At 35.3% G+C, this 22883-nt stretch overlaps 1 protein-coding gene across 1 annotated transcript in view; it reads right to left on the minus strand.

The window, feature by feature from the left end:
- LOC111503926 (imaginal disc growth factor 4) overlaps window positions 1–22883 on the minus strand; it is a 43687-nt gene that overhangs the window by 1345 nt on the left and 19459 nt on the right. Inside the window, 8 exon segments of the mRNA XM_074175238.1 lie at window positions 872–1134; window positions 2489–2657; window positions 5314–5484; window positions 5662–5794; window positions 9142–9401; window positions 18818–18972; window positions 22195–22234; window positions 22237–22398. Of these exon segments, the coding sequence (XP_074031339.1) occupies window positions 872–1134; window positions 2489–2657; window positions 5314–5484; window positions 5662–5794; window positions 9142–9401; window positions 18818–18972; window positions 22195–22234; window positions 22237–22398 (1353 nt within the window).

The following is a 22883-nucleotide window of genomic DNA, read 5'->3' on the forward strand; positions in this document are numbered from 1 at the left end:
GAGGATGTACAATGGGTCTCATGTGGCCTAAGTGCTGTACAAATACAGATACCACCCGTGAGAATATCTATAAAAGAGAGACACATCTCTAACCTTTCTTCGATGTTCCAGGCTATCAAGTGATGTTCGTGTCTCCAATCAGGCGGATGGCTCTTTTCTAAATGGAATCCAGCAGCTGCAGGGTATGTTTAGGGGCAACACGACAACACGAGAACAAAACTTCAAAGATCTGATCTGAGCTTTATGAAGCTTTAAATGTGGCTAAGGTGTACAATTCTCTGATTCGGAACAGTGTTCCAAGCTTTTGAGAAGCAGCCTTTGCAACTCCAGCGACATGGTTATACCAAGACATATTGGTGTCCATTTTAACCCCCAACAAACTTATCGAAGCAGAAAGTGGAATCGTCTGTCCTGACATTATTATATCCGGTTCTGAGACATTTAACTTTTTGGAGAAAACCGATGCCTGGGTTTTTGTGGCACTGAATTGAACCTTGTTACTTTCACCCTAATTCGAAAGCACCTCTAGATCCTCATTAAGATATGCAACCTCCTGCTGCCGGTGAAGATATGCATCCGCAGCGGATGTCCTGGAATCCAAATGGAATGACGAGACAAGTGTCTCGGCAGCAAAGTAATATATTGGATTCTTGGTGTTTTCCAAAAGGTACATAAATCACTTCTGATAAAACTAGACTAAACAAGTTGACGTCATCAGAAGACATGTCATGTAAAGTGTTGGAGTTAGTTTCTAGAACAAGGTTTTGTTGTTTTTGGGGTAATTTAGTGAACGTTTTACTTTGTGCTCCAACATCGCTACTTCTGATACAATCAATTTGTTTCTCGGTAATAAGAAAAGTAACCCACGAACCTCTCCTTTTAGTTGCATCCGGAACTTTCTTGAATTGTCCTGGAGGAGGTAGCCCATTTGGTCCAGGTGGTGAATTGACTTTGGAGCAAATTTCTGCGTAACTCAACAAACCAGCTTCAGCTGTCAGTGGTCCAGGATCACCAGGACCATCCAAATCTGTGATTGGAAACTCGTCAACTTTTGTATCGTCCTCCAGATGCCAAGTTCTTCCGTACGTTGGAATTCCTAGCACAAGCTTGTTTGCAGGTGCACCATGACTGAGCCTTGAACAATGAAATGTTTTTAGTAGAAGATCAGAATTAGAAACGATCTTCAACCATTTGTTTAATCGACGAAAAGGATGAATGTTAGTGTGCTAAAAATAAATCGCGATTGGGTTGACTGAATGAAGCCTTGCCTTCATACCAATGGAAAGTATCAAACCTACAAAATATGCAGACGTTGGGAAGGTTATTTTTTCATAGAAAGATGGTCAAAGATCTATGCTTTTGTTGTTGAATTGTTGATTACTTGATATCTGAAGACTTTGTTACGTTTCTTAATTTTAAATTATAATAAATGATTTAAAAAATATACCATGTTTTCCCTTAAGTGACCGCCATTCCCCTCCCTACGCTAATATCTTTAGAGTAAGCAATATGTATGTGCATTTATTTGAAAGTGGGGCTCTTTTGCAAATATCTGGAGATATTCAATCACTTCTATTAATGAAGAGCATTGTTCTTAAAAATATGTCAATGTCAGATTTTTTAACGCGAAAGTCAAATATTTTCACATGCTTCGAACAATGTCGTATATTATTAGAAGTGATCTTTTGCAATGTTGAAATTCGAGCTCGTTTTCTCAATTATTTTTTTTTGCACGTGAAAATTTGTATACTGTGTGACTTGTTGAATCTTCCACTTTTCTCAAAGTGGAAGATTATAAACTGTATATCAGTCGGGAAAGTAGTTGTTTTTGGCATTTGGAAATCCTATTGTATCGGATAGCTGGGAAAGAATACTATTTTGAATAAAATGGAAAGGGTTGTATTTTTAATGGTGAATAATTTTTGTGTAGGAATCCTGTGGATGATATCTGATTCAATTCCATGTTTGGAAAAAGTGATTTTTGTTAAATTCTATGTTTTTATAAAAGTAGTTGTTTCGAATGTATTTGTTTCTTTTATGTAATTCAATGTTTATATGACAAGAGTTGTTTCAAGAGGGCTTTTTTCCAGTTTGTGCCTGAAAGTTACTTTTTTGCATGATCTATACACATTTGTACATAGTTAATTCTTTTGAAATTGATTGCATCTTTCCTTTCTTTGGAAGATTCCCACATTTTTTTGTTTCAAGATGGAGTAGTTAAAAGTCAAAAACTTCCTTTCCCACTATTTTGAATGCCATTCAAAACATTCATTTTCTTTTCATCTGAAAATTCATAAGAATGTAGGAAGCGCTAATTTTGAAAATTACATTTTTTATATGTCATGGATATGGAATATTGCCAGATCCTTGCCAATATCATTTTCGAAAGTATCTTATTATCAATGGAGTTGAATTATCAAAATATAAATTTTTGTTTTTTTAAATCAGTCTTTTTTAAACTTCGTCATCACCGTTTTCATCAACTTACCAATATTTGACCCAGGCATCAATGTTTTCGTCAGTTCTTCTGTCGATAAGTTCATACAAAGGTGATGGAAAATCAGCTAATTTTCTATTACGTGCTGGAGTATAGAAATCAAAAGCGTGAAGTACGATGAAATCCAAATAAGGAGCCAGAGCTCTGGGATCGTAGTAAACTGAAAAAAATATTCAAAAAAGTTTGCATTATCTCAAGTCTACCAGCACAATTCACGAATACACTACGCTCGAGAAAGTTGTATGAAATTATGAAAGTAATCATTGTAGCTTTGAGAGATTGTAATTTCATTATTACCATTATTAGTTAAGTTCGGACGAACTCGATTTCTATGAAATTTTCGTAAGGTGTTTTCAACTTGGAAAGAAAAGACTTGTATATTCAAGTGTATTGATGACTTTCACTGAACATTAGAAATTTTAAAACATCTACTATTTTGTTTGAAGATGATTGACAATGTTTCATGATGAATTTCACTAGTTCGGACTTCCATTGTCTACTATATAAAATAATTTGAAATCGCTGAAACAACTAAAAAAGAAGAATTAAAAATGAATAGCTGAAAATAAGAATTATATTAACCAAAATAAACCTGAAATGAAATAATAGTGAAATAAAATACAAGTAAAAATAGAACAATTGAATAAATAAAAATAAAGAAATGAAAAAAGAAAATAAAAATAAAAAGTGGAGAGATTCCAAGTCACGTTAGTTCATGACGTTCCGATTGTTAGTACCTACAATCGTCTTCGGGTGATGACTGGACTGATTCCTCCGAGAGATGACTATTTATAGGTCGTTCGACTACTTTCACTTATCCCCGCTTTCCATTTTCCGCTTCACTGGTTCCGTGGGAGATGACCGTTTTGGCGAGAGTTGGCCATTTTTCGCTTGATGATGGGTTTCCATATGTTGCGTATTTCTATGCTGGCTTGGCTGAATACGTTGTTGGACAACATGTATGCGGCTTCCTTGAATTTTCTCCTAAACCAATGTTCCTCTCTGTGCAAGATCTCAGCTTGGGACCACTCGATGTTGTGTTGATGGGTCCAAACATGTTATGCTATTTCTGATTTGCTGGTTTCCCCTCGCTGTGTGTGTTTCTTGTGCTCGGCAATGCGAACATTCAATGGCCTCTTAGTTTCACCAATATAGGATTTTCCGCACTCACAGGGTATCCGGTAAATGCAATTCTTGGAATCGCAGTCCGCGTTTGGTGGCCTGGTTTTCGTGAGGCTGCTACGGATAGTGTTACCGGATCTGAAGCAGGTTCTGATGTTGTACTTGGAACCAATTCTTCTTATCCTCTCCGATAATCCTCTGATGTAGGGAAGTGCAAGCACTGGTTGTGACGGCTTCTCACATTCCGTTGAAGATCATTTTTGATGATGTCTAGTTCCTTCTCGAGACCTTCCTTCGTATTACAAAGCCCAAAAGCACGGTCTAATAGAGTCTTGATGATTCCTCTTTTAGTCGATTGATGGTGGTTGGATTCGTGGTTCAGATACTGTCCCGTATAAGTGGGTTTTCGTTATACAGATGTTTCCCACTTAGTGTCGGCCCTCTTCACCAAAACGTCTAAGAATGGCAATTTTTTGTGGATTTCCTTCTCCATTGTGAAATTGATGGAAGGTTTCACGCTGTTGATGTGTTTCAGGAAGGCGTCTAGTTCAGTATTCCCATGGTTCCATATTATGAAGGTGTCGTCAACATATCTCAACCAGACTCGAGGTTTCTTGTGGGCTTCTTCAATGGCCAGAGTTTCAAACCACTCCATATATATGTTGGCTATGACTGGTGAAAGTGGCGATCCCATTGGCAGTCCCTCATCTTGTGTAAAGAATTCGTCCTTCAGTTGGAAAAACAGTTTCGTACACAGCATCCTAGTAATTCCATGATTACTTCTATAGGTAGATTCGTTCTCTCTTTCAGGTTCCCGTCTTCGGATAGCTTTCTCTGTATGATTTGGAGTGCTTCTTCGACCGGAACGTTGGTGTAAAGGCTTTCCACGTCGAAACTAATTAGTTGATCCTCCTGTGTGACCTCAATTGACCCTAGTAGTTCGACAAAATGCTTTGAATTCTTCACAAAAGACGATGTTTTTCCTTGTAATGGTTGTATTAAGGGAAGTAAAAATCTAGACAAGTTTTGAGTAGCCGAATCTCTGGAGCTGATGATCGGTCTAAGCGGAACGTCCTTCTTGTGGATTTTCGGTAGTCCATACAAGTGAGGGGGCTTACTGTGGTGCGGTGCTAGCGATGATCTTTCCTTGTCCGAACTAGTGAAATTCAAGTAATATGGGATCAAGTATAAAACTTCGCGGCACTCCCTTACTGATACTACCACTGTTTGAAATAATGTTATTGATTTAGATCTGCTGACTTCCACTATATGAATATTTCATAAAGACACTCACAATTAATACACCTATTCCAAAATAACTTGGTTTAGAGGGCAATAATAATTTTAGACATCGAATGGTAGTATGAAAGCCACAGTGACAGGTCATTTTCTATCAATTTGTATTTCAACTTGATCGACATCAACTTAACATTTTAAAGACAAGTGAATGGGATTTGATTTCTTACAATTGTTAGATCTCGAACTTCTAAGTAAACATAATAAAGGTGATAATGAATGAGGGGTGAGTACATAAATCAAAAGGGGGAAAACTAGGGAAGTTACCCTACCTAGACAGTCGATAAATTTGGAACAAGTTGAGATCTCGAGTAAAAAGTCTGATACAGCAAAAAATAGCAGCGGATTCGTACAAAAGAGCAAATAAGTGTTTCGAAATACTATTTTCGTGATCTTACCTGTGCTATTCACATTAGGAAGGACGGTGAGAGAAACCAATAAGTTATCAGGTCTGAAAGCTGATTTCAGTTCCTTGACGAGAGATGTGAACTGTTCTCTGTGTTCTTGGGCATTTTCATCAATTTCGCTTTCCCCAGTAAAGGTGGTTTTCACAGAGCTCCAGAATTTTTCTACAAAATGAAAAAATTCAAAAATATTATAGGTCAACTATATAACTTTTTTCATTCGTGCATCAACTTCAAACAAATCCTGCCTTAGGATTCACAAAAATACGCATTTTTTTTTTGGAAATGCTCCTTTTTTATTTTTCAGCAAAGTCACGAATATTGATATTCTGCGCTACTTACTGAAACCGGATTTTATCTTCTTAGGCTTCGTTTCAGGAAATTCCCAAGCTAAGTCTAGTCCATCAAATCCATATCCCTTGACCAATGTATATGCTGAATTAGCAAAAGCCAAACGATGCGCCGATGTTTCTAACTGAAATGTAACATCGTTTCTGATGAAATTACCTTAGTTATTTAGTACACCTAATTATATATCAAATGAAAAAAAAAATCAAAAGAGTTGATTTGCTCAGATAGGAATGGGGACTTCAAAAATAATCAAATCATCTAAAAGAACAATTCGTTCAGGCCACTCTCAACTTCTCTATGCTGTAGGTTAATGGACTGACACCTATCAGAAAACAACTATTTCCCTGGCTAAAACCACAAAGGGCATTGGATTATATCCGACAGGTGTCAGTGCAGGATTTTTCACAAAAGTTATTCCTGCATATGCTGTTGACGATAAAACTACCGCAATAGATTATATCAGTTATTGGAACACACTTGCAGACCGGTTTCGTGCTGTTTGGCTACTCGTCAGTGCAAAGTAGTGTCTATCATCAACATAAAGTCGATGTTTTTTTTCTGCTTGATTCGGCCTTTACTTGATGAAGATCCATAGTAATTTCAAAAACTACACTTCACGATTTGATCTTCACAAACTTCACACAAAGTTTGTGAAGATCAAATCGGAGGTGTAGGTTTAGAAATAAACAGTTACCCATTTACAGGACAATATAAAATTTAATTCACAATACTTAACCATAAACGATAAATAACATGAACAAAAAAGAAAAACTAATTCCAATTACCTACTTCAAGTACATGTTAGCAATTCTAATAATGTTACGAAGGTTGATGGAGGATAAATTACCATGGGCACAAATGCTTTTGAAATTTGTGCACATAACATATATTGGAAAATTGAGCATAATGTTAGTTCTTGCTCTGAAAGGTCTTAAAATGGATTGAGATCGTGAAGCTTGCCGTGGTACATTGAAGTTGATTTGTTCAAGAGTTTTAGGACAGTCAACTCTCTCATTCAGTAACTTGAATAAAAATATAAGCGACGCACATTTTCTGGGGTGCTCTAAACTAGAAAGTTCCAAACGTTCATATATGACATCATTACTGATACCTCTCTCAGGGTAAGAACCATCTATTCTGAAAATAAGAAATTTACAAAACTTTCTTTGAACTCTTTCAATGGCTATCGCCCCATCTGCCCGTGAACGAGGTAACCAACCGCATATCCAAAATTTGCCCAATTTCTCGTATAAGGAAAGAAACCTGTTCACATATAGTCAGTGGGCATAGTTGAAGACTGGCTATAAACCAAATCATCTAAAGTATTCTAAAGGAACAATTCGTTCGGGCCAGTCTCCCTACACTGATGACAAACCTCTTGTTTGTTGCCCGCTTTAGCCTACTTCGAGGAATGATACTCTTAAGGAATTCGGTTTTCAATTATCGGAAATCATCGACCAAGCACCTATGAATATAGTTTAATGAAAAACCGAAACATCGGCTTAAATTAAAATACTTTTGATTTACCATTGACCTTCTCGCCACCAGTACATCCTTAAAAATCTAGTGTTAGTTATGCTTTCATGGTTTTCAATCGTATCAGATACTTTCTATCTGAGGCAACCCAACGAAAATCGAATAAACATATGAAAATAGATTGCACAAATAACTATCTTCACCTATGTACCTTTAAACACTAAATTCAGTCAATAATATCAGTTACTACTATTCTCGTGGTATTTGTAATGTTCAAAGTTTCACAATGTTTTGAAAATAAATAAGGAACCAAGGTCTATTTCTTAAGATTTTCAAGTAGTAGTTGAAAATTAAACCCTCCCTTTTTGGAACATAAATTTATTTATGATGATTTATCATTGAAACGTTTTGTATCTTTGATATTTGATATTTACTTACTCAACGAATGAAAAAACAATTAATGATGATCATGTAACAAAAAAGCTAAAAACCTCCTCTCAAAAAATTGTTTGAGCCGGTAGAGCCGAAAATTCTGAAAAAAACTTTGTTGAATTCATAACGTAAAAACTACAATGTCTCGCATAATGCATTGGGGGGAGGGGGGTGATTCTGATGTTCCTATCCATTCTGAATATGCTGAGACGTTCGAGACGTCCAAAAACTGCAACTACCGACAAAAACATCGCCAAAGTTCCCCAAATAGTACTAGACGACCGCCAAATTCAAGTGATGGAGATAACAGAAGTTATGAGCATGTCAAAAGACCGTGTTTGTCACATATTGAATCAACATTTAGGCATGAGAAAGTTGTTCGCGCGTTGGGTGCCGCGTTTGCTCACGTTAGACCAAAAACGTGTTCGAATGAACATTTCCAACGCTCTGGCGCCAATTGATTACTATAGATAATAATAATAATAATAATAATAAATGGGCTTTACTCATTGACATACATTGTTTATAAAGAAGAAGTCAGCCGAGGCTGTTTTACAACTTAACCTGGGGGATACCATGTTTTATATAGAAATATAAAAATAATAACCTAGTATACATTGGTAGTTCATGAATCTTTGTGAAACTAAGAAAAAAAGGGTATAAATCCCAAAGTGAATATTATAAATCTGTTTAGCTTAAATAAGGTAAAATATATAGCAAAACTTACACAAAGGTGGGACAAAAGGAAAACCATATGAGCCAGGCATAACATGAATATATTATCTATCCAGAAGACTTCAGATATGTTTTAAACTTTTTTTTAAAATTATATATGGAGTAGTGTCTAAATTCACTGGGCAGAGTATCATATTGTTTGATAGAGTTGTAAATGAAACTACGAGAAAAGCAAACTGTCGAGTGTTTTGGAATAATAAAAGTGTGACGGTTTCGTGTCCTCGAATTATTCTGTGATTTGAAAGTTTTATATCTTTCATAAATATAATTTGGCTTTTTGTAAATGAGGAATTTATGTGGATTGACGGGTAGGATGAAACTTGGATACACCATTATACGCCTGAAGCAAAAATACTGTACTGTATTTTGAACAGAGAGAACCGGCTCCAAAAAGAAGAAACTGTTTTCTCAGCATCATTACTGGGCAAGATGAAAGCAGAACTTGTGATCCACGAATTACGGTTTGAATTGCTTCACCATCCACTTAACTCACCAGATCTATCCCCAAGCGACTTCTTTTTGTTCCCTCATCTGAAAATTGCGCTCGGAGGACAGATATGTTTGTCAAATGAAGAGGCAATCACCTCCATGAACGATTATTTTGCAGAAAAAAAGCCGAGTTGAACGGAGACTATATTGAAACATAAAAAAAACATCTGAAAAATGTCTTGTATCTTTGTTAGGTCGGAAACTGTTCAGACCATCCTTGTACTTCATTTGTCATTGTTTTTGTGGATGTAGATAGTAAAATAAATTGTGATTATTATTTGATAAGCGAGCAAGTGTGCGTGACAAAACAGATCAGCAATTCCTTAATTGAATACTTACGATTTTCCTGTATTTTTCGTTCTTCTCATCTCCTTCTCCGCTAACATCCTCATTTCCGCCCACTGAAAGCAGAACTTTCAATCTTGGAAATCTTCGCTTCAGGTCCGTGACGTGGCGGTAATTATCTTTAATCACATCAAATTGTTCGTTCAACGGGACTAATTTGAGTGTATCTTCGTGGATAGCTGCGTAGCCGTAAAGCAGGTGGGTGCAGTACTGTAAGGCTGGCTCCAAATTGGTCAGGTCGAATTTTCCCTGCCCTGAAAGCAAACAAAGTTGAGTGCCGATGAGTTACTCAATAAGAAAGAGCTCTTCACAAAAAAAGATAACTGGATTGATATCCATCCAGCCACGTGACAGTAGAGATGAGTTGAGGAAAAACAATCAATACCTATTGTTAATTGTATTGTGAATTGCTACAAATCTATGTGATGGAAGTGGCCGATACTTGATGAACATCCACTACCAGAGGCGGCCTTAGGGGGTGGCGTCCCGGGCAATCGCCCGGGCCTCGCTCTTGGAGGGGCCTCGCGCAGCAACCCAAGTAAATTTAAAAAAATACAGATTAAAATAAAGTTAGTCAACTAATTCACTCATTCAAAACATAATTCTAAAATTCATTATGTAGTAATATAAACTAATATTTATATGAGTTTAACAATATAAATATTTCCCAGAACTACTCTTAAATTAGAACTACTCTTAAATTTAAGGCTGATGTGCTTTTCTAAAATTACTCTCAACCGAGCCAGTAGATTCAAACTTAGCTATTATCCTACTAACTGTTGACTGATGAATATTTCTTGCAGGATGTCTGGCATTGAAAATATCAGCTACTTGTCGGTGACCGGTATTCTCGCCGCATATTAATACGATTTCAATTTTCTCTTGAAGATTCAGTATTTTTAACAACACACTAGACAACGAATAAACTATTTTAAATCTAAAACTGATAACACTATTTTGAGTTATTCAACAAATGTCATACGACAATGAAATATTTTGCTTATTCAGTTCAGTTCAATTGTTTCCACAGTACCCTTAGTTTAATTGCGTTGTAATTTTTCGTAATTAGTAAATCAAAGTTTAACTGTTTGAAAAGTGCAGTAAAGAATAAATTATTGACTTTTCATTGATATTGTTTTTTAATTATGCTTATGTATCAAGCTATTTCGCAAAAAGTAGAAATAAAGTGAAATATTTATCTGTTTTTAAAAACTGTATCAACTTTGCATCATTTTTGGCATAATTTTTTCTGGTGTTTTAAATTTTTGCGAAATAAGTTGTATTTAGAATTGCAATTGGTAATAAAAATGCGTTGGAAAGATAAGTTAGGCATAAAGCACTAACTTTGTTGAGGTTTGGCTAAATTTGAGAAATCGGCAAATGTCAAATTTTCGAAAAACTGTAAAAAAACTAAATTTGTACTGGAGAGCTAAAAATTGGTATATGGGTAAAAAATGAAAAAACAATCATCTTTTCTCTTTACCGATTTTCGAAATTTCGAGCAATAACCGAATATATTTTTTTGATCATTCCCAAATTAATTTCAATTGAAGAGCCACCGGTAGACAGCTGTTTCAGACTATTGGGCACTTCGCTTGCGTTTACGCAGCTATTTTTATCAAGTAATTTCTTGTTATTTTTTTCTCATTTTGTCTTCAATCGAGGACCGCCTGCCCGGTACTGACGATGCCCAATAGGCTGAAACAGCTGCCTACCGGTGGCTCTTAAATTGAAATCAATATGGGAATGATCAAAAAGTACTTATCTATTTATTTTTTGATTTTCATGGAATTATTTTCCAGCAGCTTGACTGCATTAACAACACAATACAATACAAACTCATTGCAGGTAATGCAGGTAAGTAATCCTAATGTATAAATCATTCATAACGAATCAGTAATTCATTTAACTCATATTACTCTTGTAGTATACTTCAGTGAATTTCTGTTGCTTATATTAAGTAACTATTCAAAGTTTGAATCTGAAATCTGAACAAAAGATACTGATAATTACGTATGCGAAATAAGACTCCTAATATAATTTTTTTTTCACTTCTTGAATAAGAAATTGTGAGAATGAGCGAAGGAAGAAACCGACTCAGTGGAGCTGATTGAAAAAAAAAAGAACAAGAACAGGTTATCAGTAAAACGATGAAAATTGACAGTTTTCTTAAAAGTGTAAGAGGAAACAGTATTGTAGGACCAGGAACTTCAACCACATACAGTAATACACTACAATCTGAAAAAGATGAAACGGATTTCAATTCTGCGGCCCAACAACAACTGGGATCTGTTGAACAATCTTCTTTTGGAAAAACGGATATGTATGTGTTTGACAAAGAGACAGTAGTCGCGGTAGAGGAATCATCAATATGTATCACAGTTGAAGATGCGTCTCATTATCACACGTTAAGTACAAATAATGGCCAAGTGCAAACAACAGTGAATCTAATTAAAGATCCAGCTTGGGAAATTAACGGCTTAGTAAATTTACAAACTATTCATCTTTTCTTGTCGACCATTTACCAAAACTTAGTATGAATAATCTTATATAGTTTAATAATTATTGTGATTAGTATACCAATTGTTTAGAATCTGTGCAGTTATTTTTGGAATCCAATGAGTTAAATATCGAAACGAGACAATACATTTTTTTTCTAGGTGGTGAAATAAAGGTAGTCAAAGTGATGAACCAACAGGTGTTAATCGCGATCCCATTATCAAAGTGGTCATTTGCAAACAAAAGTTAAAAGTCATTTTGTTCTGATAAGTGAACAATTCATACTTGATACCTCTGAATAACAAACCGAAATGCTCTTGAAGCTATTCATGTTGCTAGTTCACGAGTAATTTTTTCATATATTATGAATCATGTAATCTTATAAAACGATTATTACTGTTACAAGATTGTTCTATTAGATGTTATGCAAAGTAAGTAATTGCCTACAATTTCTTTGTTTTCAGTGGTGAGTCAATTTGTAGTCAACAAGTTCAAAATAAACTAATTCACCTAGATCCAGTTGATTGAATAATTCATCTTCTTTAATTCCGCGAGCCCGACATAATATTTGTTTCAGTAACGACAAGACGGAAGTAACATTTAAAACGTACTAACTACGTCTATATTTTCAAATTTCATTATCATTTTTTATGATTGAATTGTTCTTTCTCCAGTACACTATCAGCTTATTTCCCATATTTATTATATTTGTAAGTATGTTTCAAGTCGGCTATAATGATGATGGCCTAATAGATAGATAGATAGATAACTTTATTACCTCATTAGCCACATAAGTGTAGGTTCGTTAGTTACAATCATCGGATACAACCGGATACAATCTTTAAAATCTAACATTATATTGAAAAAAAATAAAAAAAAGATAGAATTAATGATATAAAAATGGTAAAGAAACAGTACAATAAACAAGTATTGTCAGCCAATAGAGTTTTTACAAGCTTTTTGAATCTGTTAACGGTGGTGTTTTTTATTTCCTTCGGCAGCAGGTTATAAAAGTAACTTCCTGCCCACTCTGGTGATTTTTTATACGAGAGGTGCTTGAAGCTTCTGAGATGTATATTCTCCTGTTTTCTCGTAGAGTATTGATGAAGATCTGAATTTTTTTGTAGGACATCCTTCCTAAACGTAATAAGTAATAGCCCAGGCGAAGCTCTCTGGCTTACAAAGACAGGCTTGTCTGGCCGTCAGTGGTGCCATCAGTACCACACCATCAGCGGCTATGGAGATCCTTCTAGATCTACCTCCTCTCCACATTTTTCTGGAGAGAGCGGCTAGATGGATTGCATTGATTTTCGATACGGTTAGGCATGATACCTTACTAAAGATCTTGAAAACAAGTGGAGTCTCTACGGAATCACTGCAGCTTTGTCAATCATATCTCAACAATCGTAGACAAAGCGTCAAATTGGGAAATCAATTATCTGCAGCTAGAAATGTTATCTTGGGAGTACCTCAGGGCTCAGTTCTGGGACCACTTTTTTTCACACTTTATACTAGCCAATTCCATAAACATGTTGAACATTGTAAAATACACATGTATGCTGATGACATACAACTATACCTCCCTCTTGAAGTTGATGACTTGAACAACGCTGCTAGAAAGTTGAACAATGACTTAGAAACCATGTCGAATGTTGCCGAACTGCATTCCCTTGTGCTCAATCCAAAAAAATCAGTAGCACTAGTATTTGGAAGCAATGCTCATGTAGCATCAGTTAAAAATAACTTGAAACTGTATCTGAATAATGAAGTAATTAGATTTGAAAGTAATGCAAAAAATTATGGTTTAATTTCAGATGAGTCTTTAAGATTTAGAGAACATATCAATCGAAATATTCAGAGAGCCTATGGTGCACTACGATTACTATATCCTCACAAAATGTACCTCAATGTACCTATGAAGAAAATGTTATGCGAGTCTCTAGTTTTAGCACAATTCAATTATTGTTTTCCGGTCTATGGACCTTGTCTTGACTACGATACCTGGTCCAGAGTACAACGTGTTCAAAACTCTTGTATTCGTTATTTATATGGAATTAGGAAGTATGAACATGTGTCCCACAAGTTTGCGGAACTGAACTGGTTTAACATGAAAGATAGGTTCAAATTTCATTCATTATGTTTATTTCATAAAATTATATTATACAGAAATCCGCCTTATTTATATCGTAAAATAACATTCAGGACAGACGTACACAACATAAATTTGAGAAACAAAAATGTAATCACATGTCCACAACACAAGACCGCAATTTTCCAGAGAAGTTTTTCGTATTCGATTTTTCATCTTTATAATTCTATTCCCGATTCGCTAAAACACCATAGTAATTTATATAAATTCAAAAAAGAGCTTAAAAGTTTCCTGCAAGATAACACATTCTGATGCAGTTCCGTTTCGTATACCCCTTTTTTTCTATAATCTGTGTTTCACAAGTAGTCATTTTTCGTTACCTCTCATACAACTTTCTTTTTTTCCACTTGGTTATTGGTGGTGAATATTATTATTATTATTATTATACCGGCTTGTGCCAATTGCACAAATCAATTTAGTGCAACGGACTGTTGGTTGACACTGGAAGTCACAGCATTCTGGAAACGACCTCTGACTTTATGCCTTCAACTATCAACTACGAACTGCCTTATAAAGTACTATTCCCGAGTAGAGAGGACTGGATCCTCCGGGAGAAGGAAATATTAAGAGCAGATAGTTGTTGGTTCACAGATGGATCAAAAAAACCTTCCGGTTCTGGTGAAGGTGTTTTCAGTCGCAGACCCAGGACAGAGATAGATAGCAACCTGCCTAGGAACCTATGCGACTGTATTTCAAGCGGAAATTTACGTTTTTGAATTGTCTGCGGAGAGATTGGAAGAATCCAACCTCATACACAAGTCAATAAAAATATTCTCAGACAGTCAAACGGCGTTGGAAGCTCTTGGCTCCTACCAAGCAACGTCTAAATTGGTAGCAAATTGCCAAAAACGACTCTCCTCGATAGGAAGACTTAACAGATTGTCTCTGGTCTGGATTCCCGGCCATACTGGCCTGGAAGACAATGAGGTTGCTGACCCCTTTGCAACCTGACCTCTGTTTGGGAAATGATGGAACAGCAGAGCACATACTTTGTGCCTGACCCGCTGGGGACCGAATCAGGTTTTTAGAGTTCGGCAGAGCCGTACTCTAACCATCTGACCTGAGAGACCACTCACCATACAAACTAATCGGCCTCGTTAAGAAACTGGGTTTATTTGGTCGAGTGTGAATAGGTGTGAGCCACAATAAACCCTTGCGGGTTGTGGTGGAGGGTCGAATAGACCCACTCACTTTGGACTTAACCTAACCTAACTTGACCTACGGATGAATTGCGCATTTTCGTGAAGAATACATTCGAATCCTCGCATTAATTCATCTGGATGAACTGAAAGTTTGACACCCTGTATAAAGTTTCCTGTTTTCAAATTATAGAACGTGATAGTCCCTAAAAAGGTCAAAATGCTTGATTTTCTCCATAAAAATTGAGTTTTGTTCAATACACCTTGGAAATATTGAATTATTGAAATATCACCCTGTATGCATGTATTTCTATTACATGTTCAGGCACAGCTTACGTTTGAAATGAGCCCTCTATTCTGAACCCATAAACATATAACATGCTACAGATTTCAAAAATAGGGTTCCTTGACTTCGTTAGGTCATTCGATATTTGAGGGGATAAATCAATATGCATAACCAAATTTCATAAAATGACTGATTTTGAAAAAAAAACAAAATTTGAAGAGTGTATTTCGAAAACAATTGACTGTTTAAGGAAAGTTATAATATCTGTTTTGAGCAAATTCTACTCAAAAAAATACACCGAAGGGTTTTTATTGAAAAATAAATCTCAATGATGAAATTTGCCATAAACTGACGGAAAGTCAAAAATTTCAGGGTTTTTTAGAATGTTAGTGCTGTTGCTGACCGTGAATCAGAAAAATTCAGCTCAAGTTGTTGTATGTACATGATTACTGAGCTGTAATGTTTGAATGTAAAACTTTTCGAAGCATTTTGAATAAAAAATCGAATATAGCCAGGACTGGAATGAAAAGTAAAACGCCCTGTATAAATATTATGAAGCCACTGTTGCTAGGCAAGCACAAAACATATTTTTCTGAAAATGAGATAATGTGGCTTCAGTTCAAATCACATTCCAATTATTATAACTTATTTGTTTTCTGGGGATTATCAAACAAATGATATATTTAATTAGAGAGTCAGTGGTCGTATTTGTAAACAAATCTACGAAAACAGAATACGATTAGATTAACCAAACTCATTTAGAATTTTAAAATCATAATTTGTTATTTGCGTACACATGTCGATTTCAATCGAAACGACTTTTTTAATTGGACCTTTTTATTTTTGTTCGCTGATATGATTTTTCCCAAATACAAATCATCATAATTACAGTGTATTTCTTTAATATACCCCCCCTTTTATTTTTTGATCGGGTCAACTCAAAAAATTTAAATTTGGGATAATGATACCAATGCATGAATACTTTATATTAAGTGAAATTGACAGATGAAACTTTCAAGATGGCGACTAGGCGTCATCTGGGATAAAAAATTAAATGGAAAGGGGGCCTTGTGAAACATCATTTTGAAGCTCTTGGCGACTACTTCACAACCCTAGAATATGAAGTCAATATCTTCACCTACTACAAGATGGCGAAACTTTTAATAATTGCCTGAATACATTGACATTTAACTACATAATATGAGGTAATAATAAGCTTTAGATAAGTTCAGAAGATGCTCGAAATGGTTGCCTATCCGATATTTCACGCCGAACATTTTCGAACACAGTAACGTCAATATCTCTACAACTATTTATTATTATCTGCCGTATATCCAATACTGAAGCAGGTTCAGTTTCGTACACCTTTTGTTTCAAATTGCCCCATAAAAAAAGTCCAAAGGTGACAAATCTGGCGAGCGGGCTGGCCATTCTGTTGGACCTCGACGACAATCCAACGACCGGGAAAAGTAGTATCCAAATAGTTTCTTACTTGTCTGGAATAATGTGGTGGTGCTCCATTTTATTCAACATTATATTCAACAGGTGTCAGTGCAGGATTCTTCACTGAAGTTATTCCTGCATATGCTACACTGCACTGACAATGGTCGAGTCATAAATATAGTCAAGGAAGGTGAACCACTTGAGCCCTGGTCTTAATCCATGAAAGTGTTTTCAATGTGTACCTACTCGAAACATCCTAAGTGTTTGTGTCATTCTAAATATGAAAGGCAATGCTTACATTGGAAATTTACAAAGAATAAGGCGGAAAACTCTACAATGTGTTAGAAAACCCATGATAAGCGACCACTCAATAGATGTATGTTATATCTCACTGTATTGTATATTCGTTTTCATATCTATTATAGTTTTCATGTGGTAGAGGAATCAGGGAGTTGAGTCATAGACATGACAAAGGGAGAGAAAGTTATTCATTCTATCGATACCATTTGTAACGTACGGAAGTGAAATATATATTTTTGGGAAGTGGATTGAGTTTCAATTATTAGTTTTCCAGCAAATGTTCAAAGTGTGGTTAGTATATAATGAATATTAAGGTATAAAAGTTATGAAACACATTTCACATAATGAATATTAGCAATAATTTTACATATATAATGAATGGTTAGTGAGTATATATCAAAATTCACATCAAAAATTACTTTTTATTTTTTTATATAAATTTAGAGACAAAATTGTGCATATATACATCGATATTGGTAATTTAGTCAATTTATCATTCCCAAAATTGAAGAACTAGATGATAGATGTGTACACATATATACACATATATATTTCCAGTGTTACGATTGGTGGGAATTTCTCATATCAATAAGATCGTGTATTTTCATTCAATCCAGTGATGTATTTCTTTAGACTTTTTTGAATATAAAAAAAGGGGATTGTCTGAGTTCTGAACTTAGTTTTTTCGGCAATGAACTTTCTCTTCGAGAGAAGAGGGCATATACGATGAAAAAATACAAAAATGCTATGTAAAAATTAAAATAAAATAATCAACATAAAAACTGCTCGATAATAGAGTTATAAAAAGTTAATTTCCTAGCAAGAATTTATAATACAAAAATAAAAATCAATAACGAAACGAAATGTTTCAAAACTGAATAGTTGTAGGAAAAACAATACAAAACTTTGAACATATTGTCATGGGCATACTTGAAGTCTGGCTATAAATCAAATCAATTGATTTCATTTTTTTACACAAAATTTGATGCAAAGTCTCTCCATTTTTGTTGCATAAAATCGACGAACATGCAAAACACTTCTAAATTTCTTATGCCTCTCACCTACAAATGCTCAACAGCTGGAACTGGATACATAATTTTTAAAACGAAATCACAAACCAAAATGTTCTCTTGGATATAATGCTTATCCCAAAGATTTTTCAAATAAGACAATCCAAAAATTGATACCATATTCAGAGAAGAATGAACACAATTCTAACAACTACAAGTATCCTGTATGATATCCTGATACCCTAGTTTTCACAACTCTAAATCATCAAAGATCTTTATGAACTCAAACTCGGCAAACTAGGAACAAACACTGTAGTGTTTTATGAAAAAATATTTAATATTTTCGAATTCATCGATAACTTGTTTTATATGTATTTTCTGCACAGTTGAATTCATATCTTAGAATACTACAAATGACAATTTTCCGACTGATTCATGAGGAACCCCAATTATCAACTCCTGATTCCATAATTTAAGATCATATCGATTATTAGAAAGAAAACTCAGATGAACGTTTAGAATATCACCAGCATAAAAATTTTTCTATGCACACTTTGTAGATACCTTGTCTCTTACACAATGAGATCATGGCCTTTATTTTACTGACATTCAAACAGGCGCAACAAATAAATCTAATTCAAGGTGACCGCACGTGATCTTCGAATTTTCATATGCTAATATTACAAATACAGTCCACAGATAATAATATTAAATGATTTTCAACACTAACAGACATATATTTTGATATATCTCTTCTAAAGGTTCAAGGATCACGAATTATCATCATTCACCTAACGTGTATCTATGTAAAAATATCACCATTTAAGTGAAACATAAGTATTACCTTCTCTCAGATGAGATTTTGTTTCATAGTTGCAAACCACCACTTTTTCAGCGACTGAAACAGCCGCAAGAGCAAGTATAACCACTGAAACAGTTAAAGTGCCCATGCTTGAGCCTGTCTTTGGTAATACTGACTGCTGAACTCTTTGCAAGCCTTAATCTTGTCCGATATTTGGTCAATCTACCCACCAATAGTTATTTAGTAATTTGTTAGCAGCTCACTGTTTTCTGTAGACACATATAAACAGATATTGCGGTGCTACTCAATTAATAATAACGTTATTTTCTGGCTCATGAATGCCATATGCAAATATGAGGAACTGATTTTTTATTAGTTAGTTGAAGAAACACGGGTATTCCCGTTCTTATTGTTTTCTTTATCAGTATAGGGTCATCAAAATCAGTGGGACTTTTTATAATAATATTATACAGGGTGGAATGTTCTTCAATGGATAACGAAGTTTTACATTATGTTGGGATATTTCATTCAATCCCATTTTTGAAAGTTTGATTGATGTTTAAATGATTCAGGTGAATTGGTTAGTATTCTAGAAAATTGAAATAATCGATCTCTAATATTAATTATTTTTAAAATGTCATTTTTTTCTGAGAACATATTGGGTTTTGTCCGTTTTAATCTCACGTGGTTCTGTAGCTAGATGTCTCAATAAATATTCATTATACTGTGTTGCGGTATTCGATGAAATCACAACCTGCTTCTGTTTCAATGGGAGTTCCGCAGGGTTCAACCCTGGCTCCAATTCTTCTCATAGTATTCATGAGTCATATAGAAAATTCAAACATGTCACAACAAAAAACAATAATCTGTGCAGATGACACAACTCAAATGGTGGCACGAAATGAGTTATCTATTTCCGTAGAAGCAGCACATGAATTCTTCTGTGGTGTAAAATTAATGAGTTACCAATCAATGTCACCAGAACGGTATTTATGATTTTCCAGCAAAAAAACATTTCCTATGATTTTTGTCCTCTTAACACATGGATCAATAAGTCCCGAGACTAACAATGAAAACAAAATTTTACAAAATTTTTTTTTATTCATCAACATAATCTCCTTTTAGGGTGATACAATGGTTCCAACGCTTTTCCAATTTATCAATACCATGTTTATAAAAAAATGTATCTTTCGCTTCAAAATAAGTTTCAGTTTCAGCGATGACCTCCTCATTTGAGCCAAATCTTTTTCCCTGGAGCATTTTTTTAAGATAAGCAAAAAGCCAGTAGTCACTGGGGGCTAAATCTGGTGAGTATGGGGGGTGGGGAAGCAGATCAAAGCCCAATTCGTTTAATTTTGCCATTGTTTTCATCGACCTGTGGCAAGGTGCATTGTCTTGGTGAAAAAGGATTTTTTTCTCTGCATGTGCGGTCGTTTTTTTGCGATTTCCTCCTTCAAACGTACCAGTAAGTCAATATAATAATCACTGTTGATCGATTTACCTTTTTCGAGGTAGTCAATGAAAATCACGCCATGCGCATCCCAAAAAACTGACGCCATCACTTTGCCAGCTGACTGCTGCGTTTTCGGACGTTTCGGACGGCTTTCGCCAGCTGTGCGCCACTCAGATGACTGCCGCTTTGACTCTGGAGTGTAGTGATGTATCCATGTTTCGTCCATGGTCACGTAACGACGCAAGAAATCTTTTTTGTTGCGAGTAAATAACAGCTTTCTGAATCATCGACTCGTTGCTGTTTTTGTTCCATCGAAAGCAATCGCGGCACCCACTTAGAAAAAACCTTTTTCATGCTCAATTTTTCATGAAGGATAGTAAATACACTTCCATATGATATCTGTGTCATCTCAGCAATCTCACGGAGCTTCACTTTACGATCTTTCATTACAATTTTTGTCACTTCACTCACATTTTCCGGTGTAACAGCTTCCACAGGTCTACCCGAGCGTTCTGCGTCATTTGTGTCGGTACAACCACGTTTAAACTCGGCAAACCACCGACAAATCGTTTCTTTTGATGGACAAGAGTCCGGGTAACATTTTTCAATCCATTCTTTCGTTTGCACGGTGTTTTTACCCATTAAAAAACAATGTTTTATCAGAACACGAAACTCGGTTTTTTCCATTTTTTAAACAAACTACAAAACGACTTTACTCTAACCTCGATAACTCAGCTGTTTCTGGTCCGATCGACTTAAAATTTCGACACGTTTCAAGCAAAGGTTAGTACTCTAGAAAGACGTGGTTACTGGTTTACTAAGAGCGCCATCTCTGGGTTAGTCTCGGGACTTATTGATCCATGTAGTATAAAAATGGATAGCGGGTCCATTGAGTATGTCAGTCGCTTCAAACATTTAGGTCTAACCATCGATCAAAAACTAACATGGGAAGTACAAATAGAAAATATAGTAACAAAACTGAGCAGCATATATTTTGTAATAAAATAGTTACGTGGAACTGTCTCGCTGGAAGTGCTAAAATTAATATACTATGCAGTCAAACTATTTGGAAATAAATGCAGTGTTTAAACATTTAAATCAAGACTATACAGTCACCTAGCAAATAATGCAGTTTATTCTGTGCAAGACTTTTTGAACTCCTAATGTAAGTCAATAATATGCTTTTCTTTCATGATTTCAATGTACATGTTTATATATAGCTTCGTGCTCAGGTTTGACTAGTCTGCCAATTCTCAGCCTATTACTCAGCTCTACGAATTGAACCAAAGCATTGCTGAAATTGCCCGAAAAATTAACCAGGCAACCTAATAGTTATCTGTCGAACTTTGCTCTATTTTCACTGCACTTTTATTGACATTGACTAAACTCTGTTTTTCTGGTAACCAGCTATTGCTGCTTTACAAACGACAACCCTTGTGGGAGACGTAAGGATAACTTCTTACATGCTCCTAGCATCTTCTGAAAAGTATTGTTACTCCTGTGGATCATTATGAATAAGTGGGACTCTTGTTCTTCAAAAAATATAACCCTTGTACCGTTAAAATGTATACATTTCAGAACCAAAACACCACTGCACATTTGTCTATTCCTAATTTCATACCGCTAGCATGTGTGTACTCTTCCACTGCCTTCAAAGACTGATAGAGAGAGATCTTTGTCCCCAGAGTCACAAAGTTTAAGATCATCCACTTACTTGTAATATAAATGGGCGACCGTATGCAATACTCGTTCTATAGTTTTAAAAAATCGACATTTCGCCAACATCTCAGCTAGCTCGATCACTTAATATCATTTTAAACATTCAAAGTATTGAAAAACAGTTAAGGGTTAACTTTCTTTAATATCATTTCAGAAATACAATTGTTGCCAACAAGTGGACCAATTTTTGATTCAGTTCACTTACAACTTTGTTCAGCTCAATAAAACACTAAAATATAGAAATTACAACATGTATCTAGCAGCTCTCAAAATGGGATATTTGTCTCCGTACATAATCCTCGGAAGTCGTCCAGTGATATGTCAACAATGGCTATTCCACCCAGTCCTTTAGCTCTGACATAACTAGCTTTCTGTCCAGCAGTGTCGGGATCTTCAAAAGACACCCAGACACCATCTGTATCATCTTTTGGCAGTCGGAAGGCGTATGTACCTGGAAGGACAGAAAAACAAACATACTTATGTGGTTAAGAAAAAATGAAATTGATTACAGTCAGTCCACTAAATAATAAAATTGAACTGGTAGCCAGAGTCCATAATTTAACTTGACGAATGTACGTAAACTTTGATCACATTTTCTTCATGATGGATACAAAAGATCCGCAGCATATCTTGATCGTTTTGATCTAATTGCAGAAGACAGAGAAGAAACCAGAAAAAAAAGATTTCAGTAGCTACTTACTCGTCATCCGGCGTGGTGAAGTGTTCATATGATAGTAAAATAAAGTTTGTTTGTACAAAAATGGTGGTATTTTCTCAAAAAGAACCACTACAATGAGTAGTAACTTTTTTCTTGTGTTTGTAATTTCAGTCATGTGATTTGCTGTGGAAATAATTTTCACAGATAATGCAGATAGTTAGTATGACATATAATTGCAAAAATGGTTAATGACAGAAAATCTGCTAAAATTGTTGTAT

Source organism: Leptinotarsa decemlineata, unplaced genomic scaffold (genome assembly GCF_025532065.1).
Source record: "Leptinotarsa decemlineata unplaced genomic scaffold, Ldec_3_MD MMD2_tig00000882_RagTag_RagTag, whole genome shotgun sequence".
NCBI classification, from domain to species: domain Eukaryota; kingdom Metazoa; phylum Arthropoda; class Insecta; order Coleoptera; family Chrysomelidae; genus Leptinotarsa; species Leptinotarsa decemlineata.